The 24676-nt window shown below is 41.4% G+C and overlaps 3 protein-coding genes across 6 annotated transcripts; 2 read left to right on the plus strand and 1 right to left on the minus strand.

Moving 5' to 3' along the window:
- The first annotated feature begins 3328 nt into the window (after window positions 1-3328).
- On the plus strand, window positions 3329-7219 carry fam20cl (family with sequence similarity 20 member C, like). Of its 3 annotated transcripts, none has more exons than XM_048248434.1 (11): window positions 3329-3421; window positions 3755-4264; window positions 4655-4830; window positions 5275-5353; window positions 5452-5544; window positions 5691-5806; window positions 5952-6132; window positions 6401-6510; window positions 6615-6696; window positions 6777-6836; window positions 6922-7219. In XM_048248434.1, the coding sequence occupies exons 2-11, from the start codon at window positions 3759-3761 to the stop codon at window positions 7154-7156; spliced, it is 1638 nt and encodes a 545-aa protein (XP_048104391.1). In that variant the 5' UTR covers window positions 3329-3421; window positions 3755-3758; the 3' UTR covers window positions 7157-7219. The 3 variants fall into 3 exon arrangements, with proteins under 3 accessions (XP_048104391.1, XP_048104392.1, XP_048104389.1); XM_048248435.1 differs by having other exon boundaries at window positions 3351-3425; XM_048248432.1 differs by lacking the exon at window positions 3329-3421 and adding an exon at window positions 3435-3532.
- A 386-nt stretch (window positions 7220-7605) lies between these two features.
- mis12 (MIS12 kinetochore complex component) lies at window positions 7606-9803 on the plus strand. Its single transcript, XM_048248543.1, has 2 exons — window positions 7606-7806; window positions 8692-9803. Exons 1-2 carry the CDS (start codon window positions 7782-7784, stop codon window positions 9312-9314), a joined length of 648 nt encoding a protein of 215 aa, XP_048104500.1. The 5' UTR covers window positions 7606-7781; the 3' UTR covers window positions 9315-9803.
- Window positions 9804-10200: 397 nt separating this feature from the next.
- On the minus strand, window positions 10201-15146 carry LOC125298002 (sialoadhesin-like). 2 transcript variants are annotated; one of them, XM_048248617.1, is made up of 9 exons: window positions 15079-15146; window positions 14902-14977; window positions 12822-13202; window positions 12497-12742; window positions 12011-12346; window positions 11647-11901; window positions 11258-11360; window positions 11115-11169; window positions 10201-11015 (listed from the first exon to the last, which is right to left on the minus strand). In XM_048248617.1, the coding sequence occupies exons 1-9, from the start codon at window positions 15142-15144 to the stop codon at window positions 10824-10826; spliced, it is 1710 nt and encodes a 569-aa protein (XP_048104574.1). In that variant the 5' UTR covers window positions 15145-15146; the 3' UTR covers window positions 10201-10823. The 2 variants fall into 2 exon arrangements, with proteins under 2 accessions (XP_048104574.1, XP_048104576.1); XM_048248619.1 differs by lacking the exons at window positions 12497-12742; window positions 12822-13202; window positions 14902-14977; window positions 15079-15146 and having other exon boundaries at window positions 12011-12376.
- Between the last annotated feature and the right edge of the window lie 9530 nt (window positions 15147-24676).

Genomic DNA, 24676 nt, shown 5'->3' on the forward strand with positions numbered 1-24676 from the left:
TCTTTCTCTTTGTCAAGACGTTTCCACTACCAACTGGCTTCATGTGCAGTATAACACAGTTACATGTAGAGTTATTCTATTCAATGAAGGTCCACAATATTATAAACAATCACACTTGCTTTGTGTGTCAGTGTTGCAGTGTTTCAGTGCAAATATCTGCTCATCTTTCCCTAGTCTGTTTTGGGCATCTGCTTGTTTATCTGAACAAAGCCAGAAATCTATTCATCCTTTGGCTAGCAGGTCCCCTGCTGACACAGTCTGTCTCTGCATGGTTGGCTGCTTTTCAAGGGGAAAAATCCCCTCTACTCTACATACTTGAATGCAATGGTCACTGCACAGAGTAGAGGGGCCGTGACCTCTGGTCACATCTTTTCCCATTTCCAATCTTTTCAGCTTCTTACAGTATTATTTCATTCTGTCACTTCTAGGGGATTAACTCAAAGAACTGACCTCTTGGTCTCTTGGTTTCTGCAGGTGTCTAAAAGACTAACTGTGAGGGGGAAAAGAATTCCTGTTTCTGAATCTGAATTCTGTGCCTTTTGATAAGGAGGAGGGAATGTCCTCCGCCTCCAATAGTTCAACTTTGGAACACACACACAAGCAGACCTCTACAACGGCCAACTCAAGAGTTGAGCGGGAGAGCCAGATTATACCTTCCCGCCGTGGCCTGTTTGTCTATCCATCTAGGAATTGATAATCCCCCCCCTAATCCTTGAATCTAGAATCAGAGCTTTGCTTTTTAACAAATGAATCCATATGCAATATAGCAATGCACCGAGTCACTTGGAAGTAAAAGGAGCTTCCCATCCTGTACCAGTGAAGTTATGATGCATATTGAATAGATGATCACTCACAACTGCAGGTCATAGGTAATCATTGTATTCATTTTACGGTAACCAAAAAAATGTGAAGTTATAACTGAATGAAGAAGAATTTAACACTAAAAGAAAAGAATAGCGTTCAAATGTGTGTTGCTTTAATGACAAATCCACAACGCAACAAACAACAGATGTGCGGCCAGGTCCCCGTTTTCCGTGCTGGATACGTGAGGCAGGAGTGGGATCACCTGGGGGATTGGGCACAGCCAGATGTGGCTACAGCGTAATGTGGGTCACAAAGAGGAATCCACCACTGGCACAGGAGAGGAGGGGGACGTGATGGGAGGGAATGGAAAATCCAGAGAGAGCAAAATCCCAGAGCGTGAGGACAAGTCCATCTGCTACAGCACAAACCTCATCATCTGGCCCTGCAGTATGCAGCTGGTTAATACAGATGCTCTGCTCTGGATAAACAAGGACAGCATGCATCTGCAGCACACCAGACTGACACCTCTGACCATCAGTAGAGCCGGCTGCTGTGCACACCACCTAAGACTAGATAAAGTACTAGAGCAGCTCATATAATGTGCTCTGAAGAATGTCAAGTTAGGTTTGCACTCCATTATTACAGCAGACATTTTCAAGCTATATTAATTTGATCAAGTGATTAAAGTGCTACAAGACATGTTGAAATGTGTATGCGTGTGTGTGTGTGTGTGTGTGTGTGTCGTGGTGTGGTGTGGTGTGGTGTGTGTGTGTGGCCATGTGTGGTGTGTGTGTTAGTGTGTCTGTCTGTCTATCTGTCTGTGTGTGTTAGTGTGTCAGATATGTTGTGATGGTGGTGGTGGTCCTTCCTCATCAGATTTGTTGTGATGGTGGTGGTGGTCCTTCCTCAGTGCTGCCAGCCCATCTGCTGCCCTGTCTGTCTCTCTTCTCTTCTCATCTCATCTGTCTGTTCTCCTCTTCACTCCCACTCTCCTCCTCCTGTCTTTCATCACGACTTTACCTCTGGGCACACACACACACACACACACACACACACACACACATGCACACACGCACACACACACACACACACACACACACACACACACACACACACACACACACCCACAGAGGGAAAGTGTTGTAATATGGCAATGGAAGTTGGGTAACGTAGGAGACAGATTCGATTTGACCTTTGGTCAGGTCACTTTAACCCGTCTCCTCTCTCTCTCTCTCTCTCTCTCTGTCTGTTCTTTGTGTACTCATCTCTGCCCACTCCACATCACTGTCAACTCTCAACAGTGACCTGACTGCCATGCGTTTTGTCCTAAACATTTGTGTGGGCTCTACTTTGAGTACATGCTTTATTTATCTTTGAAGCTCTTTAAACTTGCATATTCTGGTCCAATCTGGGCGGCGCTGTAAAATATTCATAAAGCCAGACTCTCATACAGTACAGCACTGAACTACGGCTCTGCTTCAGAAAACACACAGACCCAAGCACATAGGAAGCCAACACAGACGTCCTCTCAAGAGTGTGTCAGTAAGATGGCATAGAGGAAATACATTCTCATCACCACTAACTGTCCAGTGCAGCAAAACTGTGAATATTGTGATTCAAACATCCAAGGCTTGTGTGTACCACCAAAATGTGTTGAGCTCTGAAATCCATAATAAGGACAAATGAAATTGATTAACCAATGAAATCAATGAAGATAGAGACAAAGAATGTGTGTGTGAGCATGTGTGTGTGTGTGTGTTAGAGACAGAGAGAGAGAGAGAGAGAGAGAGAGAGAAAGAGGGAGGGAGGGAGAGAGAGAGATCTATCATAGCTCATCATGATTCATTGTCTCCAAGCTGTTTGTGAGGGGTGTGTGAGTATAATGGAAAAAATATCATATTTCTGATTCCTGTGCATCATGATGAAGATATCACCAGATAGAGCACTCATTTTATGGGGCAGTGCAAGGAAAGAAATGTTTCGATAATAACTCTGTTGCTCCTTACCATAGATGAGGTGCACACGAGGTTCCCCAATGTGAACTGCATTTGTGACCCTGCCATCGATTGGCTGGTTTTCAGTCACAAAGCAAAACTAGAATGTTATGTGTGAGAAACCTGTTGGTTTTCAGTGTGGTGTCATCTTTGCATTCGTGAAAACATATAGTGTACTTCACATTCTGATGCACACAAATGACAAATATCCAGACACTCATGAACACATTATGTTTATGCTTGTTGTTGTTGTTCACTGGATCTTACTGCCCATGATCCAACATCTTGCCAGTCAAACCTCAAGAATGTGTCTGAAAGCTCAATCTGTCTGTTTCCCATGTATTCTTTCTTGGAGAGATACACTGTAGATAGAGAGAGAGAGAGAGAGAGAGGGAGAGAGAGAGAGGGAGAGAGAGAGTGAGGGAGAGAGAGCGAAACATTGATTTTTCTACTGTCATTCAGAGCACCTCAACCTGGCAACTCTCCCATTGTCATGTTCAGGTTCAAAAATAGTGAAAGAGGGCAAACAAACAAAAAAATAAAGGCACACAGCGCAAGCTGTCCAGTCTCGCACTGGCACTGGGAAGGAGTCCTTTGAATCATTTCATCTTGTAGAGGAGTGTGTAAGTAGGTGTTTTTGCTTGAGATTTCATTTGCACAGCGTTTTTGACTCCCTAAAACGTGTAAAGTCAAAGAATGACTTCTGTTCAAATAAGGATTGATAAACTTCAGAGGTAACACATTTCTATAGCTCTCCATAATTGTGAAAAATGTTTGTCATAATATTGTGAAAAGTGCTTTGTCAAATCATATCACAGATAAGTAATCAAAAAAGGTGGCATACCCCACATTGGTGCCTTTGGGTCTGTACTCAGTGCCTCTGCCTGTCTGATCTGTGGTCAGTGTGATGCTTTGGGTCTGTACTCAGTGCCTCTGCCTGTCTGATCTGTGGTCAGTGTGATGCGCTGGTGCACGCGTGGCCGTGTGCGGACGCTGTGCCTGGGGCTGGCCTGTCTGTCTGTGCTGCTTCACCTCCTGCTGGTGATGCTCACCCTCTCCGTGTACCAGACTCCGTGTGAGCCTCACTCCCAACTCCCCAGCGAGACCATCAGGGCCCTCGCCGACCCCAACGCTGCTCCACGTACGGACAGCCACAGGGAGGCCCCCTCTGGCCTGAGACAGCCTCGCGTCTCCTCCATGGATGTTGGCGGAGACCACCAAGTGGTCGCTCAGACACGGGAAGAGAGCTCAGCGCTAAAGCAGAGTGGAATTGTCGAGCCCCTCGGTGAGATGGCCAGAGCGAGACCTGTGAGTTCCCCTCAGCCTTTGAAGCCTAACCTCACTAAGCTTGAGGCTCTGTTCCAGCACCCGCTCTTCAAGCCCCCTGGACCGCCTCTCCAGGAGGACGACTGGCTGCTCCTAGTGAAGCCAAAGGTTAAGGAGAATGAGCTGGAGAGTCCTCATTGGTGAGGCACAACACACACAGACACACACACACACACACACAGACAGACACACAGACACACACACACATTCGCACGCACACATTCGCACGCACACACACACACACACACACACACACACACACACACACACACACATGCACACACACACACACACACACACACACACACACACACAGACAGACACACACACACACACACACACACACATCTACAATTCAGAAGAATATCACCTCGTTTTATGAATATCACCTCGTTTTGGACATTGCATAGTGTATTAAAGTGTACTAAATGTGCTACAGTATCTACTGTAAGGACAAGTTATTGCCTCCGGCCTGAATACTCCACACAATCCCACATGGCCGTCCCTCTCTGTGCTTCTCTCTCCCTCAGGTTGAGCGCCAGTGAGGAGGGATACGATGCAGTTCACCTGAACAATGACATCGAGACTTACCCGCCCTGGCTACGCTTCCACCTGGGCATCACGCGCTGGCAGCTGTATGACCCTAATGATCCCAATCTGCGTCAGCTGGAGGAGCAGCTGACTTCCCACAAGATTGTCAGTGCGGGTAAGAACGAGCACTACAGTTGTCAGTGCGGGTAAGAACGAGCACTACAGAAACTCAATGTCAACTAGCAGTCAAGAGCAAAAGAGTGTGATTTGAGTAATGGAGGGATCTGCCCCAGTAGAGTCCAGCGATGCTCCTGCTCTGTTTACACATCCTGCTCTGGTTGGCATTTTATGTCATGACAATCAGCAGCCACTAGAGGTCCCTCTGCTGAAGAGAATAGGGAAGTGCTGAGGTGCTACAGGGTGTTCATCTCATTCTCTTACTCAATTTTCACATGTTATTTTGTCATGTACCTTCACATATGTACTGGTATGCTGTATGCTACCCTGGTTACGGTAATTATGGTCTGTAATGGTCTGTGATGAAATTCTGAATTCTCTTGCCATATCTGCATCCTATGATCATTGTAGTTTCCATGGTGACAGTGTGTGTGCTCTTTAGTGCAGAAGACCGGAGGCACTCAGCTCAAGTTGGTGATGTCATTTCCTAATTACGGGCAGTCGCTCTTCAAGCCCATGAAGTGAGTCGGTAATTCCCACATGAAGCACTTTGGTGACTCTGTCTTCATATTCAATCTGTTTGAGACTTCAGCTCTAAATCCACTCTGCTCTTTTTCAGACAAGACCGTGATGATGAAACAAATTACAATCTGTATTACTTCTCTGACTTCGAAAGACACAATGCTGAAATTGGTGCATATCATCTAGATAGGTAGGTGGTTTAAATTATTGGTGCATATCATCTAGGTAGATGGTTTAAACCACCATCACATCTTTTTGAGGACTTTTTTGTATTTCACAGTAAGAATAAAGCAGTGTTTAATAGCATGTAACAATTTGTTTCTTTACTTTGACTAGGATTTTGGGGTTCCGAAGAGTCCCACCTGCTGTTGGCAGGCTAGTTGATGTGATTACAGAAATCAAAGACATAACCACTGACAGAAAACTGGCAAAAACCTTCTTTAATTCACCAGGTATGTGTTTATTTTATTCGGCGAATTGGACAAACTTTAAACTATGAGTATGCCCATCATAGCTTTAGATGTGTGACCATGTACACATTTTATTAATGATAAGCATGGCGGTATCCCCCTCTCTCTCACATGTCCCCCTCTGTAGTGGGTAACACGTGTTTCTATGGTCAGTGCTCATACTACTGCTCCACGGAGCATGCCGTGTGTGGCCGCCCTCGTGCTCTGGAGGCCTCGATGGCCACCATGCTGCCTGACCTCTCCTTGGCTCCGCGCCGCTCCTGGAGAAGCCCATGGAGGCGTTCCTACAGCCGCAGTAAACGGGCACAGTGGGTGATCTCTGCACTCTACACTACTATAAGCTTCGCAGTGTGTAGTGCATAGTACTGTGGCACAGTGGGTGATCTCTGCACACTACACTACTAGCTTTGTATGGAGCGTAGTGCACAGTACTGTGCTCTTAGTTCATAATCATAAATTATCATGTTTGAACAGAGAAATTGTAAACTAGTAGAGTTAGTTGACGACCTTCCCAGATCTAAAACAGAGAGGATTGAAATACTGAATACTGATATAAAATGTTTTCTTGTATCATAGGTGGGAGACAGAGAAAGATTACTGTGATACCGTGAAAAAGACCCCACCATACAACCAAGGAACACGGCTAGTAGACGTCATTGACATGGCCATCCTGGACTTTCTCATGAGTTAGTCCATGTCACCACCACCATCACAGCTTCAGAAGGAGCTTGTATAATTGATGGCTGTCATATTTTCATGAATTTAATCTTGACTGATTTTTTCATGTTAGGTAACATGGACAGACATCATTACGAAACATTTGAGAAGTTTGGCAATATCACCTTCCTCATACACTTAGACAATGGGAGAGCGTAAGTGTTCACAACCTGTGTGTGTGTGTGTGTGTGTGTGTGTGTGTGTGTTTAGTACTGACGCTCTCCATGTCATACAGGTTTGGTCGTTTCTCCAAAGATGAACCCTCTATATTAGCACCCCTGGAGCAGTGTTGCAGGTAAACCCCTGGTGGCTATAAAGGCAAAGCGGAATCAACAGCTGAGAAGCCAAACCTCCCTTGACTGTCTCTTACCTCCTTACAGGGTCCGCCGCTCCACTCTGATGAAGCTGCAGCTCCTGGCCCTGCCTCAGTACCGCCTCAGTGATGTCATGAGGGCGTCACTCTCACAGGACCCTCTGACCGCTGTAGCTCCTCTTCTGTCTGAGCCACACCTTGTAGCCTTGGACCGCCGTTTAGCAAGAGTCCTCAAAGTTGTTGGACATTGCCAGGAGCAATACAGCAATGTTATCTACAATGACATCCCTGACTATCCTTGATTGTATTATAATGACGTGTATGAGCTTGTGATTACTTAAAATAATTAAACTTTATTTATTCTACACTGGCAACCGCAGCGTAATTATGCATACCAAACCAACAACAAAAGTCTGTCTATTGAACTTGGTATAAAATCCTTCAAATGATCATAAATGTGATCTCACAGGGGTAGGCCTAAATGGAAAATATATAATATAATAGACATATAAATTATGTCTATACTATAGGTAATTGAGCTAAATATTATGTATTGATTTAAAAGCTTAATAATATGGTTTGTGAGTTGGCTGAGTAACAATATGAACACCTGACCAGGGTTAATATTGAAATAGTTATTATATATATATATATATATATATAAAATATATTATTTTTTATTATTATTTAATCCCTTTCAAATGTTTTGGACCAACCAATATACTATAGGACAGGTGTTAGCCTACATGAAGTGGCCCACTGTTCCACTGATTTTAGCTTGGATTTTAGTATGAATATGCCGCACCGTAGTAAGTAGGCTATTCGCCTCCACGACTTTAGATGGCGGTAATGTGGTAAAGCCTCGAGGCACTACGCTTCGATAAACGTTAGCGAAGCAAGGTTACAGAGCGCGGGTACTTTGGAAAAATGGACGAAGCAGCAGAGAAAATTGGTAGGAAGTCTTTTTAAAACTTACTTTAGCCACCACGATCCGTTATTTATTTTTTATAAATCGACAGAAGAAAAACTTAGCATTTAGAAATAAATCAGTTCAGTTTGTCATTAATCTTGACTAAATGCTCGCCTCTAATTAGAACCGCAGATGGCTATAGTTGTTTCTTATTTGCAACCTATAACGTTAGCTAGTTTGCAAACATAAAGAGCTAATTTGCCACCACAATTTAACAGGCGCGAGCAGACTGTTTATAGTGAGATATTTTGATAAAGTGACCGCTGACGTGTTCCTCAGGGTACAAAGGGATGACAGTACAAAGTTGTGACAAGCGGTTTCAACACAAAACAAAAGAACACTTGTGTCTTCGCATATTATGTTGTAATGAAGCACATCTTGGTGTTACAAATGTACTCAGACTTGGCACCAAGAAGTCTGAAGTCTGAATTGAAATTCATCTGTCATCGCAAGTGTTGGATATGTCAAATATTCTTAACTTAATCCCAGTGAAGAAGTCTGATTTACCTGAATCACTTGCCAGTGTGTTTTCTTGAGGGGTGAAACTAGGCAACATTTGGCAACAAATGCTCATGTCAGTCATCTAACAGCTCAGCTGTGTCATATAATTAGATAAGATTAGATTAGATTCAACTTTGTCATTACAAGTACAAAGACAACAAATGCAGTTTGCGTCTAACCAGAAGTGCAAAAAAGCAGAAAAGTGCAATGTGACGTGAAGTATAGACAGGTGGTGCATGCACAGGACAATATATACAGATATATAATTCATGTAGAGTAAAATAATATTCACTGTGCTTGCAATTTAACCTCTCATTGACCATGCTGTAGTTGTAATTATTGTGTACTCTGTGTCTTCTGTTGCAGTGGCACCAGATTCTCTGAAGCTGTATGAGGCGCAGTTCTTTGGCTTCACTCCTCAGACGTGCATGCTGAGGATCTACAGTGCCTTCCACGACAGCCTGTACGAGCTCATGCTGGTGGTGGAGTCTGTGTTCAAGCGCAAGCTCAGCCCTGCGGGGCAGGAGCCACCAGAGGAGCTGTGTGTCAAGATGCAGCAATGCAGCCAAAAGCTGCTCCAGTTCCTACAGGAGCGCTTTGAGCTGCTGTCCAGTCGCATGGAGACGCTCCTGGTGGACAACATCCTCTCTGTGCCCCCCAACGTCCTGTTGCCAGAGGACGAGTCCCACAGGAAGTACCCACAGGGGTCGGAGGAGCTGATGAGGATGGAGCGGTCGCTGGCGGAGCTCCACCAGGCCTATCAGGCAGAGGTGTGTGCCAAGCAGGCCTTACTGGCAGAGCTGGGAGAACAGAAGGAGGTGCAGGAGCACCTGGGCGGCATCCTGAGCTGGGTTGGAGAGTTGCGCACCTGCGGCAGACAAGAGGGTCTTGTCCAGGACAACTTCGCCCCGCTGGTGGAAACGGTGAGGCACCTGCAAGATGTCAAGGCCAAGATCCTGATGAAGAGTAGAGATCTGGACGAACTCTGATGCTGTTTTCAGTGAAGATGTGTATTTTATGTAAATATTCCCAGAAAACTGTGTACAAAGCCTGTCTTGTTGGATTTTGATTTGGCAATGGAACTATAGTCTAAATGCAGCTTGGCTGACATGGCTGATTTTAGCACTTTAAAAAAAACGGGCAGCGTCTCAGGATCAGTGACCAGAAATAAAGTTCATCACTGAACTCGTCAGTCAAATGTACATGCAGTACTTTGCAGTACTAAGCTGGGGAAATATGTAGGATGTGACTTTTAGGTGGTATGATATCAATAATTCCTCGTTTGCCAAGACCTGGAGAGAGATGGTGCAGAGATGGTTTTGTATGCAGAGCAGCACATATTGCAGATGCTTTTACTCACAGTGACAAATCTACCAGTTAGCATCATTAGCAGTGGACAGAACAGCTAACATCAGTCCTGGTTTTCTGTAGCCTTTCTGTTACATAACATTAAAAAATAAAAGTAAACTGTACAAACATTATCGTGTAAATGTCAAAATCATTCATCAATGCTATAACCATATTATTCAAAATTACAGTAACCAAGAATGCGATGTTCCTTGTATGAAACAAAACAATGAATGCACAAAAAGAGTGCTCAGTGTATATTTTAAGTGCAAACTTAACCTTCCCAGCTGAAAACTGGTCAAACTGTTCTGTCATATAATAAGTTTGCAATGGAAATATATGTTTATGGGTTCTTAGCAAACGTTTTGTCACAGACAACTTACAATTACATCAATAAACATTACATTGACATTAAAAATAGCTGTTTAAATGTGGTTATAAAATGTAATTATATATTTTTACCAATCACTATAACCATAAACATATACACACATACTGTATACAACTCTACCTTCTAGTTAACTCTCACAGAGTTGTGAATCATGCTGAAACCACGGTAATTCTGGTGTCACTGACATGTTTATTGGTATAAATATTTTCATTTGAGACAAACTAAGCATTTTCAGCAAATTGTGTGCTTTTGCAGGTTATCCACTGTGTAGTTTACAAGTGCAACGCAACTTGCAACGGAGAAAAACTGTACGTAGACAGAACAGATTATTCACTCCATCTTGCAATTTTTTTTTTGCTTTATTTTCAAATGGAAATAGGAAATACAGCATTTAAAACATTGACTTTCTAGGGTTTATTCTTTCAAAGATTAATTGGTCTTGATTGGTCAAGTCTTGATTTTTTCTAGACTGTCACATAGGAAGACAGTGAATATAGAGAATAGAAAATAATCATGTCTGGATGTAAAACAGTACTATTCACTATTGCTTGTTGTCATTCATTTATCATCCTCAATTACAGTAATGCAGATTGTGACATTCCAAAAAATTATATTTACATATATAAAACTAACTGGATAAATGAGTCTTGTAATAGAGTCATGACATAATACCAAAGCCCAGGCTCCACAACTTTGAAGGAAAAAAAGTGGTTTGTTGTGAAATGTAAGAATAGCAAAAAGCAGTTGCACTGTAACCAGTTCAGACCAGTTCAGTTGAAGGGACTTTCACAGAGGCATATAGCACCCCTGCGTCTTCTCTCTGAGCTGGCTGGAGGTTGTTGTTTCCGTTGTTAGGTGAACGGAACTGAATGCTGGAGTACTGAATATCGTTCTCGTCCTCCAAATCTTCTACTTTTGTTGGATCACTGTTGCATGCAGTACTAGGGTGTGTCTGGGTGGGAGAGAGAAAAGATGGATGAAGATTACAGGTTTCACCACAATATAGGAAAGTCTCAGATGGACACCCTGGGTTCACATTTTAAAGGATTACCTGGCCATTTCCTCCAGTGTTTTCTGTTTCCTGTGATGAGCTACTTCTCCTCCTCCTTTGTACAAACACATGGGACACGCTGGTTATAACAAAGTCAAAAGCCTCCTGTTGTGTGTGCTGCTGGTAAAATACACATTTCTCACCTCATCCACAGAGCACCACAGACCAGTGACACAGCCAGGAGGAGGAGGAGGAGGATTCCAACTGAGGCATAAACACCTGAGTGATTCTCTGATCCACTGTGGGCTTAAACATCAAAAGAACATTTTTATGTTACAATGAAACTGTAATATACCTGAATGATCAAATTGATCGAATGATTCAAAAGATTGATTGAATATCAAAATTGCTTTTATAAAGAGGTAAATAGACACAAACAAATGAAAAGATTAAAACATACTTAGAATGGGGTCTCTGACTTTGCAGATGCGCACTTTGAACACCTGGTATTGCACTACGTAGTTTTTGCAGGTAGGAGCATGACCCTTTTTGTTGGTTTCAGAAAGAAGCTCCAGTAATGAAAAGAACTTACCGATGCTGAGAGTGACTGCAGAAGAGGTGAGGTGATCATGTCCTTTAACAGCACAGGTGTAATCACCTCCATCCTCACTGCTGACGGACATCAGGTACAGCCTGTTGCTCCTGGTTGTGTGTCTGTGAGGTACGGGGTTGCCGTTCTTGTACCAGAGGTAAGTAGGGTTGTTGCTCAGAGTGCAGGTTGTGCTGCAGGTCAGGGTCACTTTCTGACCCTCGCTGACGTGGTCAGCACTCATCCGCACCTGCAGGCCTGGAACCAAACAAACAGAAAACAGGATGCAACCATGATGGTGGACTACAAGTATGGAGCATAATGTCAACATAACTCAAAATAAGTAGTGTCAAATTTGTAGTAATACCTGTCACATTGAGGATGACTCCTGGTTTACCAATATAGCTGTCGTTTGCTGTAAACCTAAAACAATATTCTCCAGAATCTCTCTCTCTCACATCTCGAATTGTCAGGTTGGAATGATCCTGCAAATTTCCAAGGTAGGTTACGCGATCTTTAAAAAGCTCCATACTACGCAAATCTATTAGGTTTCTTTTTTCCCATTTGTTAAACCAGAATGCAGATTTGACTGTGAGACCTCTGGGATACGTGTAAGAGCTGAACAGCTGGACAGAGGAGCCTCTTAAAGCACAGACCCTCCTGTCTGAATAGGACACACCCCAGCATGTATTACCCCGCACACCTGGAATACATTGAAAATAAGTGTGTTTAAATAGGAAAAGGCAGCATACAGTATCTTTAAGCTAACGTTTAAAAACAAACACATAATCGTATAAATCACATAAAAATCTCTTGTGTGTTTTAATGAAGGCATAAAAGTGAGCTAACTTACATACTGCTTGTGAACGGAGTTGATCAAGGCCTCCAACAGTACAAGAGTAACTTCCCCCGTCACCACTACTCAGAGGTAATGTTGGTGTGCTGGGGTAAATGTGTTTTTTAAATTGTCCATTTTCATATATGTTGAAGTATAAATATTTTACTTCTGAGGGAACATTCAACATTTTAAACGTCAAACTACACAATGTAGAACAAGAAAGGTCCACTGATGTAGAGCCCACCATTTTAATCTTCAGATCTGTAGAGAAATTAAATGGCTTTAATTCAATAATATTTCATAAAAAGCATAACATGGGCTTTTCATTTGGACAAATTACCTGTGACTGTAACACTGACTCCGGTTAAGTCAGAATGTGTCCCTTGGTCAGATATGAACAGGCAGCGATACAGTCCTGAATCACTCAGTCTCATGTCAGTGATGGTGAGAGTGGAGCTTCTGTCTTCTGTCCTGCTGTACGCCACACGGCCTGCAAACTCTGGGTCTAAGAGCAGGTCCTCAGGCTGCTCCTCACTCCACCATTTACCACTTAGTTTGGGACTGAACCAGAATGTGGACCAGACTGGCTGCTTCCTGGGTGCTGTGTAGGAACAGGTCAGCACCACAGAGGCTCCCTGCAGCACACACAGACTTTGGCTGGAATAAGTCACCTCACCAGTCAGTGGCCGTGCGACCTGAAGACCATCACTTACAGAATAACCTACAGAGATGATTCATTAAATGTAACATTGTACAGATTCAAAATCATTTCATTTCACATTTCAGAGTGAATTTAAAAAGTTGTATGAGGAAGAAATGAAGCAAACTTAAATAGTATATGCAGAGCCGGACAGTAACAGAGTACATTTACTTGAGTACTTTACTCGAGTATCATTTTTGGGGAGTACTCATGACTTTACTCAAGTACATTTGAGAGGCAAATATTGTACTCTTTACTCCACTACATTTCTATCCTTAAAGGAATTATCCGGAGTAAAATGCACTTTAGATCGATTTACGGATGATTGGGGGTACATACGTTGAGTTGACATCAAAATCATGTCATTCGGATGTGTTTTGAGAAAGTTCGATTGTACCGTTTTCAGTCAAAACTCGTAGCCTGGAAGTGAGCAGGGCATATCAATTTCGCCGCTACAAAACACTATTTTTATACCTCTTCTACAGTTCCAAACAATATAACACTTACGTGATAGTGAGTAGAGGGTCCCTAACCGAAGTATCCCGAAGTATCCCGAGGTCTTTATGTGTTCGGATAGAGAGTCCAGAATGAATTTCATCAAGCCAGTACCTTTCCGGAAATGTTGCCATCTTTGCTGCCATCTTCAGGGGAAAGTCCGTAGGAGTCGATTGCTGAGTGTGTTGTAACACGCTCTGGAAATTCACAATTTCGTTTTTTTTTTTTTTAATTCATTCTGGACTCTCTATGTGACCACATAAAGACCTCGGGATACTTCGGTTTGGCTTTAGGGACCCTCTACTCACTACCACGTAAGTGTTATATTGTTTGGAACTGTAGAAGAGGTATAAAAATAGCGTTTTGTAGCTAAATTGATATGCCCTGCTCACTTCCAGGCTACGAGTTTTGACTGAAAACGGTACAATCGAACTTTCTAAAAACACATCCGAATGACATGATTTTGATGTCAACTCAACGTATGTACCCCTAATCATCCGTAAATCGACCTAAAGTGCATTTTACTCCGGATAATTCCTTTAACCGTGAGTACCCTTTACTTCTTAAAAAAAGAGAACTGTAGGAAACCCTCAATTTGTTGTTTCCCTCTCAAACGTGATTGGATTGTGCAGGTGCCACTGATTGGGACAGCCTATCAGCAATCACCTTCAGCTTTCCGCCAAAGTCAACTCCATGGTCAGATTTAGATAAGAGACGAAACCATGGACGAAACAATGGATGAAGACGCAGCAGGTTGTGCCAACCCGTGGCCCCACCTCACCATCAAGTTACAATGATAGTTTTCGCTTCAAGTGTTTCAATAACAAAATAGTATTTTGTATTTGAAATACGTATTTTAAATACATTTATTAGAAATACTGCCCATCCCTGGAAACATGGTAAAAAGATGGAAATTACTTGATTTTACTTTTAATTCCTTTTACATTCTCCAAGGTATTAACATTAAAATTTTTCATAGCTCCATGTAGGACATTTCTGTACATAAATGTAAGCACTGTGGCAGTAGTAATGCAATATTTAGAAAATGTACTCATGATACTCAAGTACTTTTACTTAAGTAGACATCTGTCTGTTGTACTTTTACTTGTACTTGAGTCAAATTTAGCAAGGGGTATCTGTACTTTTACTCAAGTAATGAAGCTGTGTACTCTGTCCGCCTCTGAGTATATGCGCACATTTGAGCAGTTATGTAATGCCATCATACCTGGAATTGTAACCATCAGTCCTCCAAATAGTATCCAAAGGATTTTAGGGGACATTTTTACAGCACAAGGAGACAACTTGAAGAGAAACCCATCACAAGTTTAGAGTATTCTTCTGGGTGCTCACAATACTGTAAACACATTTTCAAAACATTAAAGAAGATGCAGAGTGTACTTACTGAGTAAAGAGGTCTTGAATAATCTACACAAGGAGAAACACTAGTTTGTGTCCAACTGTTGCTCATGCTAAAATGTGAAGGACAGAAAGTTTTCTGCAGAGGATTTCCTTCCCTTTTTTATCTGTTTCAACATCATCAAGAAGAGAGGGTGTTAAAACAAGTGACCCTGACAAACTGTTCAAGTTTCCATTTCTAACCCCTCATCCTGTTGTAGAACATAGACAGTCGTAGCACAATCTGTTTGGATGTTGTTGAAGCATTATTGAATTGAAATCAAATGCATTCATTACTTTCAAATGTAATAAATGCATCTTACCGTCAAAAAAAATACCTTATAAGGTTTTGTTTTTTCATGTGCAACTAAAACAATCTGCCATGACATATGCCTACATATAGCTGTTGCTCATAAGTTTACAGCAGAATCAGTAAAATGTGTATCATTCCTTTGTGAAAAGATGAGTGATTAGGCAAAGCATAATGATAATAATAATAATAATAATAATAATAATAAGCTTTATTTGTATAGCATCGTTCATACAGAGAATACAGGGCACCCGGCACCAGGAAACCCACTACTCTTTGTGATAAGTGCCATGGGATCTTTAATGACCACAGTGAGTCAAGACCTCAGTTTTTAATCTCTCATCTGAAGAATGGCATCTACTGTCACTGCACTGAGTCAGGGATCAATTTCTTGGCCATAGGGAAGAGTGCCACTTACTTGCCATCCACCAACACCACTTTCAGCAGCAACTTAGTGTTCCCTGGAGGTCTCCATTCTAAGTACTAACCAAGCCCACACGTGCTTAGCTTCAGTCATTCAGCATGTGTGCGTTGGCCTGGCTGTTGTTTTGAGAAAGAATATAATGAGAATATCCATGTTCAAAAGTTTACATACCGTTAGTTCTTAATTCTATGTATTGCCCCCTTTAGCATCAATGACAGCTTGCTGTCTTTTGTGATGGTTGTGGATGGATGAGTATCTTTATGTTCGCAGATGGTAGAGATGCCCATTCTACTTGACGAAAAGCCTCCAAATCCCGTAATCTCTTGGGTTGTCTTGCATCAACTGCACATTTGAGATCTCCCCAAACAGGCTCAATGATATTGGGGTCAAGAGACTGTGATAGCCACTCCAGAACCTTCACTTATTTCTGTTCATCCACTGAAGGGTCATTTTCATGTCAGAGAATCCAAATGCGCCCCATGCACAGCTTTTTAGCTCATGAGAGCAAATTTTCCTCCAACATTTTCTGATAACATGGTTCTAGTTGGGCATGGCCAGGCTACATGCATTCATCACATACATGCCTGCATTCATCTTGCCATCATTTGTTACTAACTATCGATGCTTCTCCAAACATAGCATTTAGCGTTGTGGTCATAAAGTTCATTTTTCGTCTAATAACACCAAATGACTTAGAAGTTCTGAGGCTTAAGTGCTGTTTGGCATGTTGCCAGGAAATTTGGGCCTGTACAGATTCATTTTCTGCTTTTGGAAATTATATTCGCATGTACGAAACTGTCTCATACACTTTCTTAGTAACATAAACAGCAGCTTTTTCACAGTAGCAATCTAAACAGATAGAAAGTTCATCAGTGAACTACAGTCAAAGTACAGTGACAACTGGGTAAATGTACAAAGGAAGTGACTTTTAGATGGTGTGAAAATAACTCCTTGCTTGCCATGACCTAGAGAGATGCACTTTATTTCTGTACACAGACTTGCACATACGCCCATATGAGATATGGCAGACATTTTTAGTCACTCTGACAAACTAACCAGAATGTAATTTCTGTTGACAGATCAGATAGTTTTTTTGTTGCTGTTGCAAATCCTGATTTCCTATAGGCTGTCAGCCACATAATAAAGATCAAACAATACAGAGTAGAATAGTATTGAGTGTAAATGTCCACACCATTCATCATTGCTATGGCTATACTTATCATTAAACTTATTTGCAATGTAAATATATGTTTATGTGTCTATGTTATGGTTCTTAGCAGATTCTTGTGTTCAAAGCAACTTCAATGACATCTATAAACATTATTAACATTAAAAGTAACAGTTTAAAATAGTCATATAGCCTAAATAAAAATACCAATCTCAGAGGCTAAACTAAATGTAACAGAATAATAACTAACCAAACATATACAAAGCACAACTCTCAATCAAAGATCTAGATCTAGAGCTGTGTCTTGATGCAAACCCTGATGAATAACTGTTAGTGTGCAATAACATATCATTCAAATGTTCATGTACATGTGACCAACAGGGTGCTTTATGCTCACCAGAACCAGATAAGCTTCACCTTACCAATCTGTAAGATAAAGACACATACAATAACCCCCCAAAGTTCTCCTGACACCCCAACCCACAATGCACTGACGCTACAATATTAAACTTATTTGCAATGTAAATATATGTTTATGTGTCTATGTTATGGTTCTTAGCAGATTTTTGTGTTCAAGGCAACTTCAATGACATCTATAAATGTTATTTACATTAAAAGTAACAGTTTAAAGTACTCATACACTGTAAAAAATAATAAGTAATGGTTACTTGAAAAAAGGGTGGAAACTCGTTGCCTTAAATAAGTTAAGTAAACAAAACTTTTCTCTTTCAAGTTATGTTTACTTGATGTCTACAAGTAATGCTTACTTAGAAGAAGTTATCCTTACTTAAGACTTTAAAGTTCTGGTTACTTACTTCCAACTAGTAAAGTTTACTTCATGCCCCTCAAGTAAAAGCTTACTTGAAACAAAGTTGTATTTACTACTGTTAAAATGAGTTACCCTTACTTTGAGTTGTAAAGGGTACTTTATGTTGGTTTAGTAAAGTTTACTTGCAGAATATACACAAATAGTTGGCACTATTAGATTAGATAACTTTATTGTCATTTTGCAGAGTTCAAGTACAAAGACCACAAAATGCAGTTTGCATCTAACTAGAAGTGCAAAAAAAGCAGAAAAATGCAATGTGATATACAAAGACAGGTGGTGCATAGACAGGATAGGAAATATGCGGTGTAAACAGTAGTATACAGTTGGTTTACAGAAGGTGGTTTAGAGTAATATAAATTAGGTATAAATATGTGCAGTGTATTAGCAGAATAAATATGGATATATTTGGTATGAACCATATAGACATATATGTACAGTATACAGCTATGTGCAGTGTGGTAACAGTACTGTAGTGCAGAAACAGTAACATTATAACAGTAGTAAGAATATGTGTATGTGCAGGATGAATAGTATGAAGAGCAGTAGAAAATGGAATGGCTATATGTGTAATTACAGTATGTACATTTGTAAATAAATAGAACACTATGGGTGGGATAGGGTAGTGCAATTGTCCACGGGGTGGGTGTCCCCGTCAAGGTTTCCGTGGTCATGGTGGACACCTCAACAGGCACAGGCAAGGGGCATCGGGCGGGGCTTAGTTGGTTGGTTGTCACCGGGATGCACAGCTAGAGTTCAGTAGGGTGACAGCCGCAGGGAAGGAGCTTCCTCTGAACCTGCTGGTTTGGGTGCAGAGAGACCTGTAACGCCTCCCAGAGGGGAGTGGGGTGAACAGTCTGTGGTTGAGGTGAGAACAGTCTTTGATGATGCTGGCGCCTTCACGCATAAGCATCACTTGCCCTGGATGGCCTTGATGGTGGGGAGTGAGGAACCAGTGATGCGTTGGCCAGTTTTAACCACCCTCTGGTTTTTTTTTTCGGGTCGTATTCTGGTGTAACCTCCATGTTTCAATCAGTAGTGTTTGAGCAACTGACCTCTGACTTCACATCCAAACAAGCACAACTTACATGTCCAGTTCATTGCTCTGCATTTTCAGTTTTCCAACTGCAAAAGAAAAAAGAGGGCAAAATTATTATCAATATGCATCTATTGGCCATGTTTAACTAAAACAGCTGATTAAGTTTATCACATTAAATGTTAATTTAAATTATTTCTCCAGAGACCTAATTAATACTGTTAAGCTAAAAATATTATGATTTGGCAACTTAATTTTCTCTATTGCTTCAGGCCTAGTACATTTATCACAATAGAATTTAAAATGTCAATCATATCGTTGGAATTATATGATGCCATTTTGCACCTCAATAATGGCACATTCGTTCAAATTCCACACACTGCAACCTAAGTCCTCTTGCTAAATCACAACGAAGATTTTAGATAAAAGACCATGGCTTTCTCAGTCAGTAAGGTTATGAGTCCAATTATCCTAATTGTTTTATCAATACAGTAGGAATATCGGCGTAAACCATACACAGTTTAATCTTTACACGTTTTGAATCAACTTAGCATGCTAGCAAGCATTTCTCATGAGAAATGGCTAACATTAGAACTAAACTTCATTAAGAGAGCTCATGAAGACAACTGCTATTGGCAAATTTATACAGCCTAGTTTTAGACCCCAGGCCACCACTTCCTCATAACTTCGATAACAAAAATATCAAAGGGCTTGAATACCTAGAATATTTGTTTTCTGCTCAGCATGGTCTGAGGCAGTGTTAACAAAGATCTTTGGTGTTAACTTCGCATAGCTGCTATCAGTTAGCTGCAAACTGTTAGCAGCTAAGCATATATCTGCCACTTAGCAAGTTGAACTTAACATTACCCCAGTTGTTAATGAAACCGAATGTACAGTTTTGCACAAATGCTGTTAGTTCAACCTATACTGTAAACATCTGACACATTAATACATACTGTAAACTTACCGGACAGAGCAAGTCACTGGTGAAGCTGTTACACTCCCATCCCAAAAGTCAGCCACACCGTAACACTGCCGACCGTTGGCTGTGGAATCCAGAATGCTCCCTCTGCAACTGTGCGCGTGTGCACTGCGTGAGTCCAGTTTACTCAGGTCTGAGTTGTGAAGCTTACTCGTGTATCTCAAGTTGTAGACCCCATTGTTGCAAGTTCGGCACATTACTAATGTTACTCTAGTAAGAACACTAGGTCAGCCTATAGTAAGTAAAGTATACTTGTGTTACTGCAGTAAGATGTAGTGTTATTTTTTACAGTGTATAGCCTAAATAAAAATACCAATATCACAGGCTAAACTAAATGTAACAGAATAATAACTAACCAAACATATACAAAGCACAACTCTCAATCAAAGATCTAGATGTAGAGCTGTGTCTTGTTGCAAATCCTGATTAATAAATAGTGTGCAATCGCATATCATTCAAATGTTCATGTTCATATAAGTTATGTTTAGGGTTATGGTTATGGTATTTAGCTAGCTCACACTTGTCCAAAGCGACTTACAGAATATGAACATTACAATAGTTCAAATCAACACTAAACAAAGTTAACCATAAAGCTGTATGGTACACCAAAGTAGTATTGCAGTCAGTATAGGCCTCTATGTAGGTTTGCCACACATACTGGTTTTCCCTGGATTTTTCTCTTTTTTGAGTCATTGTCCCGAAAAATTAATAATCTTTTCCAGGACACGATGATGCGACAATTACCCTCAGAGATTTCCCCCACAGACTGTATAAAGAACACTGAAACTAAAGAATGTTTGTGTAGAATTCTAGAAGGAGCCAGGGAAAAAGAATTCACTCCTCAACATATGAAATCAAATGTATTTATAGTGGAAAAGGACTGCAACAGGTAAATGTGCTAAGGCTGAATGGAGTGCCCCTCCATGAGGGAGTGCATCGGGAGAAATATCGGAAGGAGATCATTGGAAATCAAACAACATTGTGGTGGTTTACCTCCGAGCACCCTTCACAGGTGTTCCAAGCCATCATGGTTATGGTTATGGTAATGGTTACGCTTTTGCATAAAGCGACATACAAATACAAAATTATATAATACTTAACATTTAACAGGGAACAAATTAAGATGTTGGTCAGATTATAATAAGAATAATAGCAATAATAAACAACAATGTCAATTCAATCAATCAATAGTCTAATGCAAACTCATTTTCATCCCGGGCCTCATCAGCATTATCAGCAGGGGTGTAATTTCAAGTGTATTCCAAAACACTGTCCAGGGGTGTATTCCAAGTGTATTCCAAAACACTGTCCAGGGGTGTATTCCAAGTGCATTCCAAAATCACTGTGCAGGGGTGTATTCCAAGTTGGTGGTTTAGTATCCTAGTATATTATTGTACAATTGCCTCTGTATTCTATTATTATTGATTACCAACAAATTACCTGGCTTTGAAAGTATAAATAACATTACCATTATGGCAAGCAGGCCATAATTAATAATTTTTTTATGAGTTTGGTAACAAAACATATGCTTGTTCATCAATGTGGGCCTATGCGTTTTTCATAGATGTAAAAACATACTGTATGTGTACCCACTGACATTTCTCTGTGTTACAGTATTATAAGTAGGCCCTATTTGATATTAATTTATCAGATAACTGAAATAACTGGTGAACAAGCAATGACTTTCCAAGACAAGGCTTAAGGCTATTAGACCATGTTACAGTAATACTTAGTATTCTGAAAAACTGATATTTTCCCCTCCTTAAAAGTAATTCCGTTCACACCAATGCTAAAACAGCTGAGGAAAGGTGTCGCAAACCCTTCGAGCAAACAGCTGGCAAATCAGATATTTCAAACAAACGAGGAAACAACATCACAAAGCAAAAACGCTGTTTCCCCCTGTTTAGCCTGCATGCAAACGTGAAACCACAACGCTGAAGTTGGGACTAGATTCAGATCTGTTTCGACCTCACTCTGACCGTCACTACGGTCTCAAAAAGGAATGATCACCTTCGTTCTGCCTATCACCGAGACCATATGTCAACAAAGTCATGCCCATGACCTCCGGAAGCAGAACGACTCGAGCTTGTAAATAGCGGAGATTGCTCCCGGTTCAGTCTCTCACCTTGATCGCCTCATCTGAGACCTGTGATACGTGAGTACTTTTTCTTTCACCGCGTTCTTGCTTGACTGTGTTTGTTAGTCTGCATGTGGCAGTAACCTGTGTTTTTTTCAGGAAACTTCGTTTAACTTTGTTTAACTTTGTTTAACTTGTTGGCGCCTTTCCTGAGTTCACCCCATACCGCACGGGCGGAGGGGCTAGTGTGAGCCTGCTGCCTGCGTTCGGCGCACTGCTGCGGGCCGCCCGTTTTCAGTGTTATTTTCCTTTTGTGTGTGCCAGGTTTCCGGGTTGTTGTTTGTTAACTACTGTGTACCTTATCTGGCTGTTCGCGGCTAGTTGGGCTTGGTGTGAGCCTGCTGGGTGCGTTCGCGCACCGGCGTGGGCCACCGTTATTATTTCTGTTTACTGCTCTGGCAGCCGGAACCTGTGTGGGCCTGATCAGCGCGTACAGTGGGTCCCCGTTAAGTTTGGACGGGTTCCTTCATGAATCACGCACCCCATTTTCTCAGCAGAAATGGCACAAACTGCAGTTGACACAAACAACCACAAGGTGTCACTTGGGTGCCACTACTATTTTTGTTGCGACTGACTTACTGCTTCCATGACGCAGCGGGGGCACGGGAACTTAAATTGATCACGGTAGTTTAAGCTTACACTTGACAAAACATTCTAATATGAAAATGTAGATGCAATTGTTGTAAAATGGTGCAGCTCATTTAAGAAAGCACCGTGTGCAGGGATGGAGAGAGAGAAAGCGAGAGGGGATAGGACTATGTGTTAGAACTTAGCGTGTGGAAAAAATACGTGCTGTTGAGACTGGAGCTAGTCATATTCAAAATAATGTAAAAAAAAAAACAATTATCCTCATTCATTGCAACCAAAGCATGCCTGCTTGCCGACGTTCAAACGAAAAATATATCAAAGCACCTTTTGCGTTTGAATGTAGCACGAACATTTTTTTAAACAGCTGGACAAATGATTTAGCTAATTGATTATATAACCTGTACACCAGCAATTGTTGAACATTTACCTGTACAAAGTACATTGACCGTAGCCCATCCAGCCTAACAGCATGTTGTAGGCCTACTGTAGAAATTTCACTTAAATTGCAAGCATAACATGCCTGCTTGCCAACGTTCAAAGCGACAACGAAAAAGATAATAAAACAACAAGAGGGTAGAGTCTGAATGACACTGAGTTTTTGTAGTTAAGAAATATTTTCGTATAAAAAAATGGCCATTCTTCAATCTCCTTCACTGACGCCTATGGAAAAGGCTTAACGTCCCAAAACAACGATCAATGATCATCAAATTTCTCTCACATTGCTCCTCATAACCATCTATAAAAAAAAGTGTTTTTTCTTTTCTTTTTGAGCACATCCGAATCCCAGGACATAACGCACTGGACCTTATAATAGGCTCTAGATAGCCTATAATTCCAAAGGGGGCAGATAGGGGCCACTGCACTTAAAACTTAAAAAGATGAAGCTTTCCGAACTTTGAAATTGCTATCAGTGACTGACATCGGGTGAACGAAGCTTTTCGAAGTTGAACAGGCTATTAGAAACTATTTGCGCACCTCCATGTCACAGGAGAGACTGGGCTCTCCCTTCTATGAAAAAGACGTTAGGCTACCTGCAAACTGGCCTATGATTTCATTGCTGAGTTTGCGGCAAAGCAAGAAAATGATAGATACAGACCAGTACATCTTATCAATAGTTTGAATGTCGTGTGTGTTTCTGCTCATTGACAAATACCGTTCAGCACAATGATTCATGCCCAATTAATTCCCCCTGTTAAAGTGTTCGCCTTTGTTACACTATTTGGTTTCGTGATGTAGCCTATGATAAACACCATATGGCCAAAGATGTGACTCAGCTAATGTTATAGGCTATACAATTGAATTTCCCCTCTTAAAAGGCAAGCTGGTGTAGCTTATTAGACTAGGCTACTATTAAAATACACCGACGGTAGCCTTGGCTATGTGTAAAGTAAGCTATCGCATGATTTCATGCACGTAAGTGAAAAGGGCCTTGCTGTCAAGTTCGCAGACAGGGCCTCGTGATCCCCGGCGACGGCCCTGCAGCTCCTCCTAAGACAGCGAGGAAAAAAAGTTAAAATACGCGATAAACCCCCGAAAAGTTGACAGGTTTGTTTCGTCCCGGTGATGATTTGTGAAATTGTGCAAACGACAGCCTTTTCAAGGCATTTCAAGGAAGGAGTCGTAGCATGCAAGCTCCCAAATTGACCCAGTAGCCTAAGGCATCAATAAATTGTTGGGACTGGAGGGGGGGGTGTCATGCGTTTTTTCTCAATCACTTTGGAGGGTCATAGAAAAAATTCTTGCTGGCGAGGGAGTGTCACGTCTTTTTTGACTAACGCTCCCAAAACTCCTTCGGTAGCCCCTTAATTAAATAAATAACGAACAGTCCCTAATTGATTAATAGCCTAGGCCTACACCAGCAATTATTGAACATTGACCTGTACAGGACATTGACAGTAGCCCAGCCTAACAAGCAAATGTTGCAAAATGCATCAAAAGACGCAATTAATCAGAAATAAATAATGTAATCTGCATCGCTTTATTTAACAAACTGCAAGCAACAAGAGCATTGAGTTCGCTGTAAGGCCAAACCCAAGAGCAAAGCCTATCTGTTAAGGCAGTCGATAGGCTATATAATGAGCTGTGTGCCTGGAAAGACGATAGATGACGGCTCTGGTCATCCCATACCCTCCCC

This window comes from Alosa alosa, chromosome 7 (assembly GCF_017589495.1).
Source record: "Alosa alosa isolate M-15738 ecotype Scorff River chromosome 7, AALO_Geno_1.1, whole genome shotgun sequence".
Taxonomy (NCBI): domain Eukaryota; kingdom Metazoa; phylum Chordata; class Actinopteri; order Clupeiformes; family Clupeidae; genus Alosa; species Alosa alosa.